This window comes from Vanessa tameamea, chromosome 11 (assembly GCF_037043105.1).
Source record: "Vanessa tameamea isolate UH-Manoa-2023 chromosome 11, ilVanTame1 primary haplotype, whole genome shotgun sequence".
Lineage (NCBI taxonomy): Eukaryota > Metazoa > Arthropoda > Insecta > Lepidoptera > Nymphalidae > Vanessa > Vanessa tameamea.
The window spans coordinates 4,213,323-4,231,925 of record NC_087319.1 but is presented as its reverse complement, the minus strand read 5'-3'; the positions used below and the strand labels follow the sequence as shown (position 1 = coordinate 4,231,925).

The 18,603-nt window shown below is 32.7% G+C and overlaps 1 protein-coding gene across 3 annotated transcripts in view; it reads left to right on the top strand.

Annotated features, from left to right (window-relative positions):
* The window catches only part of LOC113400779 (5'-3' exonuclease PLD3-like), a 63,708-nt gene extending 47,623 nt beyond the window's left edge, over positions 1-16,085 (top strand). The window contains exons 8-11 of one of the 3 annotated variants that reach the window (XM_064216253.1): positions 6,230-6,361; positions 14,774-14,913; positions 15,177-15,342; positions 15,675-16,085. In XM_064216253.1, the coding sequence (XP_064072323.1) occupies positions 6,230-6,361; positions 14,774-14,913; positions 15,177-15,342; positions 15,675-15,920 (684 nt within the window). In that variant the 3' untranslated portion in view covers positions 15,921-16,085. The remainder of the gene's footprint in view (positions 1-6,229; positions 6,362-14,773; positions 14,914-15,176; positions 15,343-15,674) is intronic. The other 2 variants (XM_026640431.2, XM_026640432.2) reach the window with 2 other exon arrangements.
* Positions 16,086-18,603: the final 2,518 nt, after the last annotated feature.

Here is an 18,603-nt window from a genome sequence, read left to right as displayed (position 1 = left end):
GAGAGAATCTCATTAAGGCGTCTACGATGTCGCCGACCCTTGAGGTAACTCTGAAACCAACCAATCACTGATGGAGATAAGTCGTTAGTACCTAGCAGACCCAAAAGAAGGTCATGGTCAACACAGTTAAATGCGTTGCTGAAATCTAAAAAGATCAAAATTGTGAGTTTTTTATTATCCATCGCTGCACGAATGTCATCAGTAACCTTGACAAGGGCCGAGACAGTACTATGACCTTCACGGAAACCGGATTGAAGAGGGTTGAGAAAGGAGTGATTGTTGAGGAACGTGTTTAAATGTTGAAAAACAATTTTTTCTAAGATTTTTGATAGGAAGGGAAGGATGGAAATCGGACGGAAGTCTGAATAGTTGATAGGATTCGGTTTTTTAGGAATAGGTATAATTTGAGCATCCTTCCAAGCATCAGGAAATGTGCTACTAGAGATTGAATGATTTAGGATGTGCACTAAGATGGGAGCAACAATATCTAGGATAGGAATAATCATCTTACGGCTTATGCAGTTAGTACCAATGGCATTCGAGGACACAGATAATATGGTCTTCTTAACATCACATTCGGTGATAGAGGAGAGTGAAAAAGGTGGGAATTTTGAAGTTGGCAACGAGGAAAGAATATTAAGCGTGCGGTTTTTATCGGCATTATCCAGGACACAAAAGGAAATGTTTATTTAAAAGGTCGACATCGACTTTTACCGGTGTGTTATTTTGTAATTTACCAATTCCCAAGTGTTTTTAAAAATTTCCAGGTTTTCGAAGTATCACCATTTTCAATAGACATATGAATATAGCGTCGTTGAGCGTCTACACGCTGTATTGCATCGATTCTGGGCTTTCCTGTATTTGTCTCTATTTATGTCAGAGTCATAAGTTTAAATTTGCATTCAGCGTGGTTTTTTCTCTCTATAAGAGTAGTTGATTACATTTAGAAACAGTCTCCAATAGAACAAATACAAAAATAACAAAGTAAAACAATTAAAAAGAGAAAAAAACACACACACTCAAAAATACACTATGTTTCATATAAGATTTTAAATTAACATGGTTATTTTTATTACTAACAGTATTTAAAACGTTGAAAATGTCTTGTTCACGAGTCTCGTGAACAAGACATTCGTAGATAATGTCGAAATATCGAGCTCCACCAAATAAAAATAATAAACATAGTAAATATCCCGTTTTAAATACTATGTTTCATAGTTACATAAGTAATATCAATGTAGTAACAAAAATAAAAGAAAAACAAAAAATAAAAAGTAAAAAGAAATATCTACAAATATAAGAATAAAAAATAAAATTGAAGTTTGATAACCATTATAAAAATTTTAAGGACTTTACTTTCTATCATAATTATTTAACAATAAAATATTTACCAGCTTGAAATTAAGAATTGACATATGACAGCACTCAGGTAGCCGTCAGCAGTCAGATGTCAGTGTAACACAAATTGTAGTATCCAATAATGTAACCTCAATTATTAAAACATAAGAAAAAGGAAATGTGGGTAAAACGAAGTTATACATATAATATAAGAATAATAATAACCTAGAGAAAAGGAGAGAGTTATGCAGTTATCCACACAAACATTGATTTTACCTATAATATGATATTACGGAGAGAACGAATAGAAGGAATAAAATTGTATTATGTGCCATAATGGCGCCTATTTCTTCGCAGTCCTTTTAAGCCTCGAAATTGCTGTTTTGTTAGGCTTTACAGCTTCTGCATCAGCAGAAACGAATGGTGCCTCAGAAGCTATCGGGTTAAATTTTGGAACGGCGTCCAACTCCAGCATAGTTCTCACGCGGTGTCTAGTTCCATCTGCATCAATGACCATAATAATACCATCTCTGGTACAGCAATTCGTAACGCCTAAGCGCTGACGTGCTGTTATGAAGATCTTGTGACGTGTTTTTGTAAGGAACTCAGAGATAGTAACACCGGAGCCTTTAAAACTGGTCTTTGTTGACCAGACCTGGTTTCTCAGCGCAACATCTTTGAATTTAACTAAAATTGCTCAGGGCTTGTCCTTATTAGATTTCACTATTCTATGGCAACGACTGAAGGAACCAGGTGTAATTTGTTGGTTCAATTTGGACGCACAAGCAGCCGTATCTTCTTTATTTAACTCGGAGACTCCATGCAACAGAAGAACTTTTTTACGAGAGTGCATCTCCAGATTATCTTGCTGCTTAGTTAGAAATTCCAGTAGTAGTTGCAGATTTTGAAGCGCAGTCAAAACAACGGAATGAAAAGAATTAAATTGAGAGTTTATGTTTGATATAGGACTGGTGGCTGGAGAAGTTCTCTCAATTCCTTCTGGAAGTCATTCATTCTCGCATTGAAGACTAGAGTTAGTTCATCTATTGTGTGCTTAATAGACTCTATTTTGTGTTGAAAAACTGTGATATGAATTTTGAATAAATAAAATTTTATATATCTTTCAAAGAAACTCTTACTTTATCTTATATCTAAAACTACTTTGACCTTGAAATACATTTCTTAGCATTAAATTTTTTGAAAAAAAAAACAAGAGTTTTCCAATGAGATATAAACCTCAACGAATTGTGTTAAGAAGAATTAGTGTTTTATACTACGCTGCACTACTGCTGATTATTTCAAATGTTTTTGAGGATTGTTTTCTGCCGTCAAATGCAGTATTTCTCAAGATATTTTCTTTTACATAACAAACTCACTTCAATGTTATTGTAGTGTAACGTATTGATATTTTTTATTCACTCATTAATTAATTATTTTAATTAATATTTAATTTAGCAAAAAAATGTAATGGTTCCGTGCAATAAGTTATTTTCGTTCACAAATGGTACATCGTTAATGAGTTCTCGTGTCTCGACACAAAGCGTGCTAATTACAAGAGCGACGCTCGCTAACGAACCTTCTAAGCTATAAAGCTAAGCATCCACCTTGAATATAGCGTAATATGTTGCGTTGTCGCTTCTTATATCTACACCAGTTTAACAAACTATTTATATTTTAAAGTACGTAATAAAAATGAATGTATTCGAGAAGACGGTACCCGATAATATGTATCCGGAACCCAAACAAGAAAAACCAACCATGTAACTGGAGTCTAGGGCCCTAGAAACGATTTTGCAACCCGTAACTGGAAATGATCTTTAGTTTTTGTGATCCAATGTTAGACATAAATTTTAATAAAAATTATAATTACTACAAATCTCCGAAAGTTATAATGGCAAAGTAAAATTAATGTTTACTAATTAAGACCTGAAACAGTTATCAGTAGTCGAATAAGTTTATCTTCTATCGTCACTTATAATTACTTTTCCTATAGATTCTGGAACATCTAGAAAATTATATTTAAGATTGTTCGCGTATGATTCGAATATTAAGTATAAACTTAATATTTGGCGTATATATTTTGTAAATTCTTCATTAATTATTGTTAAGTTTAAGGAAGTGACAATAAACAATATGTCTGTGACGTCAACGCATTAAATGATGCCCCTAATAATATATGGCGTTTTGAGACCAAACACAAAGAAAACAATCGAATACATTCATTAACTTAGCCACAGGACCTTTTTGGCAATTTTTTACAAATTTTATTTTTAATTTCCGTGTGAATTATTTTGTTTGAATATTTTACTTATTCGTTTTATCTTATTCGTCTATTTGCTTTTTTGATAATTTTATCAACTTTATATTGACGAGTATTAATCGTTGTTTTAACATTTAATGCGATGACGTCAGCTCCACTATGTATATCGCTCTAATTAATGATAGCCGCTGAGTAGTAATCCTTATAGTTTTATACATATGTAAGTGTGGTAAGCACTGTTCGTAGGTATACATCTATATGTACAGGGTGCTATCATTCTTCTTATACATTTACTTGTAATATATCCAGAAAATAATCCCATCATATGATGTTAAACTGCGACGAACAATAATGCCTTTGGCTTTTATAAATGAACTCGAATGTTTTTATAGGAAAAACAGGATTAGAAGTATTCTGTAATTCACTAAGTATCTCATTCGTAAAATGATGACAAACGACTTACGTTGATACGTGTATGCTATAAATTTAGAATTATTATAGTTAATGTCGCATATCACATTATGACACGTTGATCAGGCTGATGCTGAGCATTAGGCTGTGTAGTACGCAGGTTTCGAAAATGAAGCGGAGAGTGTTCTTGTCAAATATGGCTAGAGTTTTCTTCCTGATTGTATAATTTTGAGGCGATGCTGTGGCAATGGCTAGAGATGCAAATATGCATTTTTATTACGCTATTGTAATTACGTATATAGTCGATTATCGCTTTTGTCGATTATGAATCGAGATGCTTTCGAGATCTTAAATGCTTCATGTACATTAAACATATTATAGAAATGATTTAAGATAATTTGATTGTTGATTTCATATACATTCACGCACGCGTGTACAAAACGCAGATTAATATATTTGAAAACCGAATACACTCGAAGACTGGAGGTCTTACTTGAACTTTGCAATTTTAAATACTTAAACTTACCAAAATCGTACACATAATTAAAAAAAACGATCAAATGGGAAATTATAGATTTTCTTGAAAATACTATCCGCGAATACCCTCAAGATAGCGTTAAATTGGCTATGAGAATTAATTATATCAGGAAAATGGAATAATAAACTTTACAGTAATAGTTGCTTCGTGACTAAAAAACGATTTAATTTTACATTCTCTGTCAAAGTTTAGCTGGTACGGACTTGTACGTGACTGTCGCATCATTATTATTGACCTCATTAAACTTACTGCGGATATCCATCTTTTAACGAACTATCAAAAAATTATAAAAAAATATTTTATAATTTTTTGATAGTTCGTTACAAAAAATATTTCGAAGAATGTAAACATAGTTATTAAACCATGTCTTCAAAATTTTAATATTTTAATTTTATACATGGAATAAAATTTTTGGCTTTTTTGATGTCGCTAAAAAACGCACTTACTCGTTTCCCCTACACGATGTTGGGGGGTATGTAGGACAAGCTTGTGCTGAGTGCACCGGAATACCACTATAAAACCAGTGGTATTCACTCCGTCTATTCGGGGGCTTCACGGGATCACTTGCGTACACTTGCGTCTACCGTGCCGCCCCGGCGGTTGCTCCGCCCACAGAGAACCCAGCTAGTCTCGGCAATGTTTACGGCGGAGGCAGAAAGTGCGCTTAGGTCTAGAAAAATAGCTCTCTAAATCTAAGATCTAATAAGAAAAACAACAATTAAAATGCATAGGTAATTAATTAATTAAGGTTTATTTAATCTGTATTTACTTTTTATATATTTATATTGAAACTGGAGCCATTAATTAAAGTAGTTAATAGTTGTATCAAGTATCAAAACTTGTACAATCCAAACAGTACACTACACTACACCTCTGCAACGTTGTTCTGCAAGACGTTCAATCAATCAAGACACAAGTTCCTAACTCCTCCAAACTTCTGCATATTGAAGTTCTGGTTGAACTTAACAGCTTTATCTCACAGCTATATCAGATATTTCATGTTTATGTATAGTTTAAATGCTTTTAATCAGTCGCTTCTTCAGGGGGAGCAGTAGGTATTGGGTATAAAAAGTAGTCTTTTCTTTCCTTGAAGTTTAACCTTGCTTTATACCAAACTTCATAAAATTTCGTGTAGTGGTTGGCTATGTAGATTAAGACATAAGTACTTTCGCATTTTTAATATTAGTCGTTTAGTATCACTGTCGTTAAAAATGTAATGTTATTCTTTCTCAGAATATGAACGTAAATAATCGAAACATGCATTGTTACTTATTGAAGAATTTTATTTTATAGATGATAGTATGAATCTACTTGAAATAGTTTCTACGTATGTATTAATTTTTACACAATATTATTTCTTTATTTATTCTTTATTGCATACCAATACTTAAAACTAAATATAACATTTGAATTAACAAAAGTTGCATCAGTTGCGACAGCGGCCGGCTGTTATTGCTAAAGTAGTGATCTCTTCCATGCAAGCTTTGGGCAGAGGACTGATTGTGAAATAAATGTGGGAAGCGGTACGATTATTCTAAATATATAACATAATATTACACAATAAATTACATTATAGTAATACCCTATTATGTTTATATGACTGTGTCATGTATACTTTAAAACACTATTATTTATAAATAATTTGTACCCTTTTTAAATAAGTCGGGTATTATTTTGTTAAGGTATATTGGAGTCTGGGTGCAGCGGACGCCGTTGTGCCGGACAGCTGGCCGTCCGAGCTCAGCACGGACATCAACATGCAGCATCCAATCAACATATCTGATGGAAACAGTACATTTGGAGCTTACATAACTGTAAGTATTATTAAGTTTAGTATAATATCAAAATCTAATTCCACTTTTTTAAAATCTTTACGGGTAAAAATCGTCATTTAACATGATTCAGTTAAAAAGATTTTTGATTATACCTTGAAAAATCGTCAATAAACTTAATATTTCTTTGGTGAAAAGTCAATTTATTCCAACCACTAGACGACAAATGTCAAATAAACAACATTTGACATTGAATCAACGCGATCAAGCTTATGTAATCTATGACATTGATTTTTAATACCGTTTTTTTTTAAATTGACGAAATTAATGTCGACGCTGTTATGTGAACTTTGGAAGTAAAATTAAAGTGGAAAAAGCCAACGGATGTACCTTTAATGTAAAGGCATATAACGTACGTTATATGAGCTAAGAGCCGTCAATTTTATTTCTTAATATTTTTCGGAGAGTATAGTTCATTGCGTATTGTATGATAGGATATAAAGAATTTATTATTGCAAAATGTCAGTAGATGGCTCTCTTTATAACTTGGTCTTTATTAAAAACTTGACGTTCTCTCGGATCTAAATAAACTTTAACTTTGACTTGGGCCATTATTATTGTATCCAGCTTGGTATAATTTGATACTAAATGTGTATAATATTTTATAATATCTCCATATAATATGATATTCTCATCTAGTATTAAGGAATCTTTATCAAGTTCTTCTGAATCGTCGTCATTTGAATAATATATGACTAAGTATATAAATTAAAACAGTGTAAAACGTCAAAGATCGAACTTGTTTGTCCAACTGTGCTTTTGTATTTCCAATGGCAATTCGGTTCTATGAAAGTCATTCATGTTTTGTATAATAATTATACATTGTGTGCAAGTATTCCATTGAACAAATAATCTCTAAACGTATAGTACTTAATAATGTTCACGCGATACAAACATCAATAAAATTCACTCTATAATTATATTTGAGGGAAAAATACAGAAATAGTTTTAGCCGACTTCAAAATAAAGGAGGTTGTCTATTCGGCCGTGTTTATTTTTATGGTTCCCGATAGTTTCGTAGATTGTGTTTGATTGATAATATCTCTTATGTTTGGTCTGTTCCAGAAAATCCATCTGAATAAATGGAATAAATCAAATCTAGTAGATTTATCTTTAGTTTTGTGTATAAGTAGTATTGCAGTAGTGGCCAGTTTATAAGGTCCTATGTCTCAAGGTTCGAGGTTAAACATTAAGAATGAGCCATTTCAATATTATTGAAATTTTCTGTCTATAAATTCTCCGAGGTAGCACGGACTTTGGAAGTTGGCTGTTAATATCCCGTGTCTCGAAAAGCAAGTAAGGTCGTTTGGGCCTATGCCTGAACTCTTTCCGATCGTGTCGTGAACTTGTTGTACTATCGATATAGAGAGTGCTAAATGAAATCGATTCTGTTTGCCCAAACGTTCATGCACTGTAATATACCCTTCGTGGTTCGCCACTCTTGCTTCAAAATAGCCACCGATAATAATCGCTCAGGACATTATCATTATTACTCGACAATTGGTAACAAATTGAAATATTTTTAATTTTATAGATAATTGCCTAAAAATTATTTGACATATATTTAATTAATAAATAGCGTATCTTAATTCGTAGAGTTCGCTAATTGCGTTTTTCTCTCCGCTAACAGTAGCACGGCACGCAAAGAACCCCGCTTTGTGACGTTTTTACGCAAAGATATCAATGAAATATCGTAGTCGTTTTAAAATCAATGTTTTATTTACAGTATTAAGTTCAAATCAATCATTCTTATCATAGTTGTTATTATATACGAAAAGGCAACCTTGGAATTCTTACAACATTTTATTAAAGTACTGAATCATGGTGACCGTTATCGGTGTCATCTACCATTTTTATGTTACTTAAAAGTTGATGTTTTGTTCACAATTAAATAAAATCATTACATAATATGAACGGTATAACATCACCTTTGATTTTCCTTCTTTATTAATATAATAATAGGATTATTGTATCGAAATAATTCATTTAAGTACAAGTGTAAAGTAGTTTCTGTGTTTATTATTTACATATTATTAAAACGTCACTTTATTACGCAAAAAAAATCACATAAAAAAAAACAAAACATGTTACGAGAACAAAGCATATTTATATTCGTTGGATCATGTTAGTAATGGTGTTAGTAGTATTACTAATAGTTAAAGATGAAATGACTGACATCTAAATATTACAATAAATAAATTGTATTTCTGTCGCATGTGTAAATATTTATTTAGTTTTGAATTTGTGGCGTTGTTGAATACACACCTTTTAGTGAGCGTATGTCCTGATTATTTGTATTAGTGGTCGCCCATCTTTCGTATTTACTTGTAAATAATAAAATATAATTAATTATTATTAGAAATATAGGAAAAAAAATGTGTCGGCTAGACGTCAACGTCAACGTCAATGTCGGCTGTAAAAGAAACAAAACGCAAATTGATTTTTAAATTTGACATTACATTTGTTGTCATTGGCAATGTATATTATTGTTTTATTTTATATTTTAACATAATGTATTAAAAAACATATTTTAAATCAATTTAGCTTACTGCACTGCTTCTCCTTATAAACTTTAACTTTGGTAAATCTTACACTCCTCCGAGCGCATGTTATGCTTAAAAAGAGTTAGTTTTCTCTTCATGTATACAGATACATATTTTATTACGTTAACAGTATAAACCGCGTATTTGCCATCGCTTTTGAATTGAGATTCTTGCTTCACTTTAATGATCCGAGTGCTTCATCTACCTTTTGATACATATAAAAAACTTAGGTGTTAGAATGTATGTGATCAATGATTTATTAACACATTTTAACAAATGATTAAATAATTCGGTTCACTGTACGTATTCTTCTTTGTTTCAAAATACTTTTCCAATAATCCTTTGATGTTCTATTAAATAGGATAATTAATGTATGCAGTATTAATCTAAAGTTGAATAGGTACTCAGAAAAGCTTAAAATATCTAACGATAAAAAATTCAATAAATAAAACGTCGTGATCATATCACAGAGTACTGCGACACCAATCAACGACGATACTCTCCTCCCTTTCCTTGTGATCGTTTGGCCCCGAGGTATCACCGCAATGACGACTTGAACGAATAAATATAAATTAACCATCATAAATATGAACACGGTCAGAAATCTCGGACCGAACAGTTCCTCAAAATTTTCAAGTTTATATAATAACGGTATAAAAAAATCACTAATGAACCTTATCACGGCGAGAACGCCGTAGCTGAAGATGACGGCCTTGCGTTTTCCATAACTTATTTTACCTGTGTAAACCAACACGAGTCTCAAATAGGCGAGTAGGATCGCGCACAGAGACCAGCACATCGAAGCCAGAAACAAATAACCGTTCATTAAAACACTTATGCTGTCTTCGTTATAATACGACTTGTCTTCGAGTATTTCCGATAAATTTATTGAAATCAAATGCAAAGTTCCGATAGCAATTTGGTTGACGGCAATGAAGTTATGCAGACTTCGCCATTTCGGGTTCAAAGTCCAAACTGTTATTAATAAAATTGAACATATTATTGATAGGAAAGCTCCGATGACAGATGATGTATATTCCATTTTCAAATATTGTTTGAATTATTAAAATTGTACGACGACGTTAGTGTTACAGAGCTATAAAACTAACTAAAAAGTTTACATAGATGTTTAAATCTCGCCTGCACCTAATTAACGTAATCTCATATATTAATTAGTTATTATCTAAAACGAAATTTAATTCAGATTGTTAGTGATGTGATAAAAATGTAAATTAAAATGTTATTGTTATGTATTGTATATTTTTCGAAGGTACTATTTACTCGTTAGTTATTTAAAAGTCAAACATCCATACTAAGTGAGTGTGTTCGGGTTTGCAAGACATATAATATCTTAGATCCCTTGGGCGGTTACAGTCAAAGGGTTCATTTACTTCATACCTCTCTTGGTCTTAATAAATAATGAAGTTTACGTAGAAATATATTTTTCACTCTATTTTTATTTAAAAAAATCGGAAACCTCTTAGATTATTGGAAGATACCAAATAAGTTAATGTACATAAGGCATCAATATTTTGTATAAACACAAATCAAAATTAAAAATAGCTCTTGACCAAATCAAAACCGCGTGAAATAGTACCAAGAATAAGTTCAACGAAGAAATCTGCGTTGAATCACAATTCGATTTTTGGGCGAATATTGGACCAAACTTTCCTTCACCAGTACAGGCTATTAAGGTAATATGTGTTTAGGAAATGTTATTGCATGTTATTATAAAGAAAATCTAAATTACTTTTAAATAAATTTGCGCGTTTCAGAATGAGTTTAACTTCATTTAAACTCCAGTAGCGACCTGATTAGTTTCCGATTAGTTCTTTAGAAGTTCACAGACAAGTTTCTGATGTAATCCTGCTGCACGGGATATGACGTGTCACTTCGATGTTATATATAAATTAAACAAATTGACTTTCATACTATTTCTTTAATAACTATGTCGTTGGTAACGACATTAATGCATTAATTTTTTTTTCTTTGTTTTATTATATGTATGGTTTTTTGTGATTAATGAAAGAAATATTTTCAAGATTATTAATTTTAGGCCGGATATAAGGGTGTGTTTACAAATACTAAGCGCCACGATTTTTATAATCTATATAATTTTACTTTATGTAATATGCCTGATTTATGATTGATTTTAACGTTAGATTATTATTATGTTAACGGATAACTTGCCCCAGAAAGGATTTATTGACTTTGCGGAATCGGAAACTGGGTGTTATAACTTTAAATTTTCTTAATGTGTGTGTTAATATGTATATAAAAATGTTGTTAATATGTTAAAAAGCAACTGTAAGTTTTTAAATTTTACTAAAGACTTGCCAAAGGGAATCTCTAGATCCCAGATTATAAATGGACTATTTACAAAGGTCTGATCTTTTTTATGTAGACTAAAAAGTGTTTGAAAAAATTTAATTGGTTGTAGTAATAACCAGTTAAAAATACTAAAAATACATATTATCAATGGAAATTTTATAATATTATATCGGACTCGAAAATCTAGTGAGTTAAAAAAAGACAAAAAAAGAACGTTCCGTGACAATTATCTTCTACAACATATTATGACAGACAGTCATATATCGTTACAATACTTGTTTCATATTTTCAATGAAGTGTAACCTGTTACGTATATCGTGTAATTTCTATAAACATTAGAAATTCTAACCATTCAGCAAACTTGATTCAGTGATTTAATCCATTATAAAGCTATATCTATACATATAATAAAATTGGAGTGTCTGTTTGTATTATTAAAATAACCCATTTTTACCAAATGCATATGTATTTATACACGGTACATATACCAAAATAACATATTTTACAATTTTTGTCTGTCTGTCTGTTTGTTTGTATCGGCTAATCTCTGGAACGGCTGAACCGATTTCGACGGGACTTTCACTGACAGATAGCGGGTGTAATCAGGAGTAACTTAGGCTACTTTTATTTTAGAATTATATATATAATAAAAATAAAATCACGCTACAATATCCAAATAACTTAAATTCAAACAACGCGCCCGAAGTCGCGGGCTCATCTAGTTGATTCATATAAACAGAATCGGATTATGAAAATGGAATCGCTTTTCTGTGCCATTTATTTTTTTACAAATGAACGTTTTCGAGATAACGTTTTATCTTTCGCTACAACGATTAAGTGGCCTCGTGAGATGAGTTGGGTTAGCTAGTAACTTTATTTATGGTTAGATTTAGTTGCTTCGATGCAAAACAATAACAGATTTTTAATAGAAGTCGCAAGTAAATAACATTAAAAGTCAACTTACAGTATTTGTTTTTAAACAATTTCGAACGTGAAATAATATTATTAACAATAATGTAGCTGTTTATGTAAATATATGTTTATTAATAAATATGAAGTTTAGCAGTTTCCTCCGGGCGCGTATTCGTATTGGAAATTCAATTTAATATTTATCAAGGACGTAGTGAAAGAGTCTGATAAAGTTTATACTAAAGCGGACTGGGTCACGGTTTTGCTATAAATGACATCACCACTTATATATACTTATATATTTGTTGAAATTGTTTGCATACGGTTAAAAGCTAAACGATCGGTTAACGAATGACCTCTGCCATCTGACGCATAAACCTATTATACCTAGGGACGGGTCGTACTAACAGTTTGATTGACACGATAGCGTAGTTTTTCTGTTTTTGTTTAGTATATTTTTAATATTGTATAATTTAATATTCATTATAAACAAAGATGTGTTTAAACTAAATATAATATCTGGATATAAAACGGGGTGCGCAGGTTTATGTCTGAAATAAACCCCAAATTTTTAGGTAGAATATTGAAGAGAAATATAGTCACGAAATTTGCGTAGTATACTTATCAATAGCAAGTTAGATATTTAATCTATCTATATATCTATTTCCGAAGTGTCATTTGTAAATGAGGCGAAGACAATTAAACAGCCAAGTGATGTTTTTGTCTTATCTGACTCGGATTTAATCAATAGTTTGTTTGTATGTAGGAGCAGTCTTCGAAACTAATAATCCGATTATAAAAAATCTGGTAGAAAGCTACATTATTCTTGAATGCTATAAACCTATAGATATATTTATATTTTCTTTATTAATAATACGCTATAATATAATACGCTGACCGACCAGGCCATTACTAAATTATACAACCCATGTATCAAATGTTGATTGCGAACTGTGCTGTAAATTTACCTGATGCCTTTTTGAGGAGAAGGTTTGGAGTGAAGTCCACCGCGCTTCTCCGGTACGTTTTGGTCGTTACCCGTGGTTGATTTTCAACCGACACGAGTTTTACATACTTTAAGTTACATTTCCTTTTAATTTCGAATAAGTGCAAATCTAATATAACAAGAATATGAAATTCATGTTTGTTATGTCAATAGTCTAAATTTAAAGCGGTTAAAATACGAAATGTAACTACTTACATAACAATTTTATATACTAAAACTTTTTAAACGCGCTCTATCTTCTGATATAAGTTTCATGTATTATTTTAGTATTATATTAAATCATTTTCAATTAAATAAACCTGTCAAATATATTCTAATTTGTCGTTTTTGTTGTCTTTACTCTCACTAAGACATATTGTAAATACGAGCCTTATTTATTCGTGCTAATGTTGGTTGATATTAATAATTTAACTTTATTCAATTAAACATTACTACATTACTAGATATTAATTATATAAAGATATATATATAGATATATATATAGATATATGTTTATATAAGGAAATAAATCTCTGTACCGTGGGAGTTGAATCTGAATAATCTTTATGTTGCGCGTGTCAAGTTTGTTGCGAGTTCAATGCGAATTCTCACTCCACTCCACGGATCGTTATCGTCAAATTGTTGTCGAGAAATGTGTGCGTGTTAACGTGGTATTTATTGTTTTAAATAGTATATTTATATCCCTAATACTTTTTCTTTTTTCAAGTTTCTACTATGTTCCTTATAAAAATTGATTTGATTTCAATTGTTTTATTGATATTTATGACAGCGACGCCGGGTAGAGAGAAGGTAGTGAAGACGAAATTTGCTGTCACATATTTGTTGGTCATGTTCTATGTATAGGTATTTGAGCTAAATTTGGTATAAGTTTTGGCTGACTTTATGGTCGGCCGTCTGTCTGTCGCTTACCTAGCTAATTCATTTAATGGTACGAATCCATTAGTGTTTGAGACGTTTAAGTCGTCGATGGTCTAGATAAACTTCCTTAATTGACTCTTACAACACAAATGTGTTGAAATGGGATTAACTATTCATGCACAGATATGTGCGGTTATGAATTTGCTGTTTTCGATGTGGTATTTGTAGGATACAGATCCTACAATTGTCTGACCCGTCCAAATTTTTAGTGCAAAGTCGAAACTGATACAGACTATTGCGGTCTTTTCAATCCTCACACAGATTTCTTGCTAAAGGAGAATTTTATTCAATGGTATATTGTATTAACGCATGTGATCTTGAATGTTTAATTGATGCTGCATTTAACTTGATTTGACAAAACGTACATAGATAAATTTACTCAATATTGATAGGATGATACCTACTGTTAAATTTATTGTATAATGCTTACCATTAAAGATCTTCCTTTGTGATTTTTAATCGTGATATATGTTATTGTCTATACTCATATTTGAAATGCTAAAGTAACTCTGTATGAAATTTGATCAGAAGCAAGCTTGAACACCAAGGAAGAACATAGGCAATCTTTTTATACCTTCCACCTGAAGACCTACCCCTAAAACACAACCGAGGCCGCCGATGAAATCTAGTTATTCATATGCTAATATAAATCCGCAATAACACCAATGAATTACTTTTTTGACGCAGAGTTCACCGCCGCCCTTAAGCCCTAATGGACGAACTAATGACGACGATGCGATCGTTAACATAATCCACTCGGCCGAGGAGTTCATCTACATCGCTGTTATGGACTACGGACCGGCACTGGAGTATGCGCCCAAACTCAAGTATGAACTTTTCTATCAGATCTAAATCAATTTCTCTGATTCAATTGTCAAAAAAATATGTGATTTTCGGGAAAATACGAATCCCAAGGGGAAACATTTTCACATCTATTTTTCAATAGTAGTGACATTCGAGAAAAACGTTTATCATCTATTGGGAAATTTTATTACATTCCCAAATAAACCCTAAAATAATATATGTTAAACTAAAATAATAATATATGTATGTTTAAAATAATATATGTTAAGTGTTTTCACTCCTTCAGATTTTGGCCGAAGATTGACGACGCGATTCGTCGCGCGGCGCTGGAGGCGCGCGTGCGCGTGCGCATGTTGATCAGCTGGTGGAAACACTCGCAGCCCTCGGAGGAGCACTACCTCGCCTCGCTGGCGGCGCTCGCCAACGCCTACCCGCGCGTCGACATACAGGTGGTACGTATCACTATACTGCGAGGAATATACATTCAATAGCAACGCATCGCTATGAGCTGAGATGAGCTAATGGGTAAAATCATGGAGTCGTATTAATTGTATCTGTCATGACTTTTGTGGTATATATCGACCATAAAAATATGAATTTATAAAGTTCTCGGTTGAGAAATAAATAATGCCACGGCTTCGAGTGCCGTTTAGTGTCGAGTGGTTTCAAGGTCTTGAGGCCTCGGGGCGACTAAAAACCATCCCCGGCAACCGACCCCAGGGCGGCTGCCCCGGTCGCCCCCAAACCCGGCACCGTAACACGTAACGAGCTTGTCCTCCCGCAGCGGCGCTTCATCGTGCCGTCAACGCCGGCGCAGGACAAGATCCCGTTCGCTCGCGTCAACCACAACAAGTACATGGTGACGGAGCGCACGGCGTACGTGGGCACGTCCAACTGGTACGGCGACTACTTCGTGGACACGGCGGGCGCGGCGCTGGTGTCGGAGCGCGGCGCGCTGCGCGGCCGCCTGCGCGCCGTGTTCGAGCGCGACTGGGCCTCGCCCTACGCCGTGCCGCTGCGCGCCTTATAACGCCGCGCTGCTCCCTCGCCGTGCTTTTATTTTGCGACTTCGACTCGATACGTGCAGCCAAAATTATTATCCGTAACCTTAGGGGAGATACCCACAGGAAACGCTGAGCTTTTTGATCAGTGAAAAATTCGAACAGTTCTATACGTTATGAAATAATTTGAATTTAAATTGCATTAAAAAAAAAATAATCAAATGCCTTTTTGTCTTGATTTAGATTTAATCGATCGTTTTTATTAACCTAATCGACATAGAATATTTACATCTGTATTTGATATAATCGAAGAATGGAAGATATTATAAGATCTAAAATCGTCAGATGTGACTTCGTTACAGTGTAAATAAACCTTCAAATATTCCATACTTCGTGAGTCGGTAGGTAGTTAATATAGACTTAAGTTTTATCAAAACGTATTTTCCATTTTTACATAATAAAAAAAGATCTTTGATGTTACCGTTACAATCGTGCCAAAGATTTTTATTCTATGAATAAATCTTACAATCTGCCGATTTTGTGTTCCGTAATAATTCGACACTTAGAAGTAATAGTAAATGACGTCATATAAATTATATGACGCAAAACACTTAAGTTACAATATTATAACAAACAGTTCACAATTATAATAACGCTAGATGCACATACAGGAAGAGTAACATATTTCTTAATAAATAAATATTTTTATTTTATACTATTTTAATAATAATGTTAAGAAATCGTACAAGCAAACGGGCCACTTGTTAAGTGGTCACCTTCGCTCATAGACGCTGACGAAGCAATAAGTATTAACTAAAGGTTTTACTTAATAGTACTTACTAGTTTTTCTTGCTGGAAAAACGCATTATGCGTTTCCCCCACGTGAAGTGGGGGGTATTATCGACTCGCCGGTGCCCAGGACGCCTAGTACACCGGAATACCTACAAAATATCTAGCGGTACCCTCTCTGTTTCTTCGGCTAACCGCATGCTACCGTGACGTATGTACCGACACCCCGCTCGGGAGTAGAATTACTTGAGGTTAATAAATAAACAATTCTCTATGGGCGTTGCGTTTGTTTAAAATAAGTAAACGTACATATAAGGTTTGTTGCTGTATGGACGATGAAGAGTTTGTTACTGTGGGCTGTTTTAATTGCCTAAATAATACATAGTGTGTAAAAAATCTCTCACGATTACAAGTACAAGTACTAACGTTACATTAAATTTAAGTTTGAATATCTCGCGTCTTTCTATTGTTTGTTGCCAATTATTAATAGTAAGTATTGTGCTGTAAATAATGACAATGAATTATTTTCATGAATATTTCTTAATTATAGAATATTAGTTGTGGAACTCAAAACCTATCGTGTATGTTGTCTTTTTAAAGTGAATTGGCTTGTACTTAACCGTGAAACGAAACGCATTGCGTGCGTGCCTTCTCAAAACGTGTGATCAGATCGTTGTTCGTGGTTTGGTGTAGATTTTTATATAATCTAGAGGTATATCTATAGTACATATCTAAGTACATATATTTATTATCACCTCCCTCGCGTCGTACACACATTCAGACAGAACATTAATATTGCTATATTGCTTACAAGCATATATTAAATTGTTGCTGTCTTTAGTAAAAAAGTCTCAGTGACCACTCCCGTAGACAATACTCATGTAATATAAAACCTAAACTTCATGATGTTAATGAACTTTGTTATGTTAAGGATGATCAATCAGATTTTCTTGTATTTTTATATTAAAAGTATTACGTTGGATGTTATTGAATAATATTGTATTTCATTCGTTTACTTTCATATAAACTTAGCATTATATATGACAAATAATTCTCAATAGTAATTGTTATCGATGAATGTAAAATTGTTAACATTTCTTAAAATAGCGATATTGATTAAGCTGTTATTCTTAGAACATATCATGTATACGTTTATATAATGTATGAACTATAATTTCAATTCAATTATTGTTATAAAACTGACAAACTACGGCTAAGGATAGCTCAATTACAACATATTATAAATACAATGACAATATAACCTTCGGTCAAGAGTTAGTCAAGAGGCTGAGCAATACGGTTTGGTATCGCGTACTATTATTAAACCGACGGCTATCTCCAATTGGTTACTAATAATAATTAAAAAAAAATGTTTTTGGACGATAACAACACCCGGTTTAAAAAAAATTATAATACATGATAGAACTGGTTATTTTACTAACGGTACAAAGATTTATTTGTAAAAACTGAAAATTATTTTTGTTGTGTTTTTCTGTTCGACATTTATACTTCATGATGCATATACCTTAAGTATACCTTAAACTACTCTTTTGAAGCGACACAGACAATATAAAAGTTATCCATTAAGTGTAATGTTTACTGCTAAAGTATAAAAACATATGTCTAACAAATTACGCATTACCATATATATAAGGCGTTAATCGATGACTGATATTTTCACTCGTACTATGTTTTCTCGTATTTCTGGTCGATAGGATTTGTTTTTAAACTATAAACCTGTACGTAATATTAGAGGTACTGGTAGTCTGTCGTTGCAAAAAAATATCTCATAGAGTAAAACAAAGATTTTCTTGTGCAACTTTATGTTAGTCAAATATTAATATGTTGTTAAGATTCTATTTTTGTAGAAAAAATGTTTCTATAAAATTATAACCTGAAATCGAATGTTTCTGACCAGTTGCT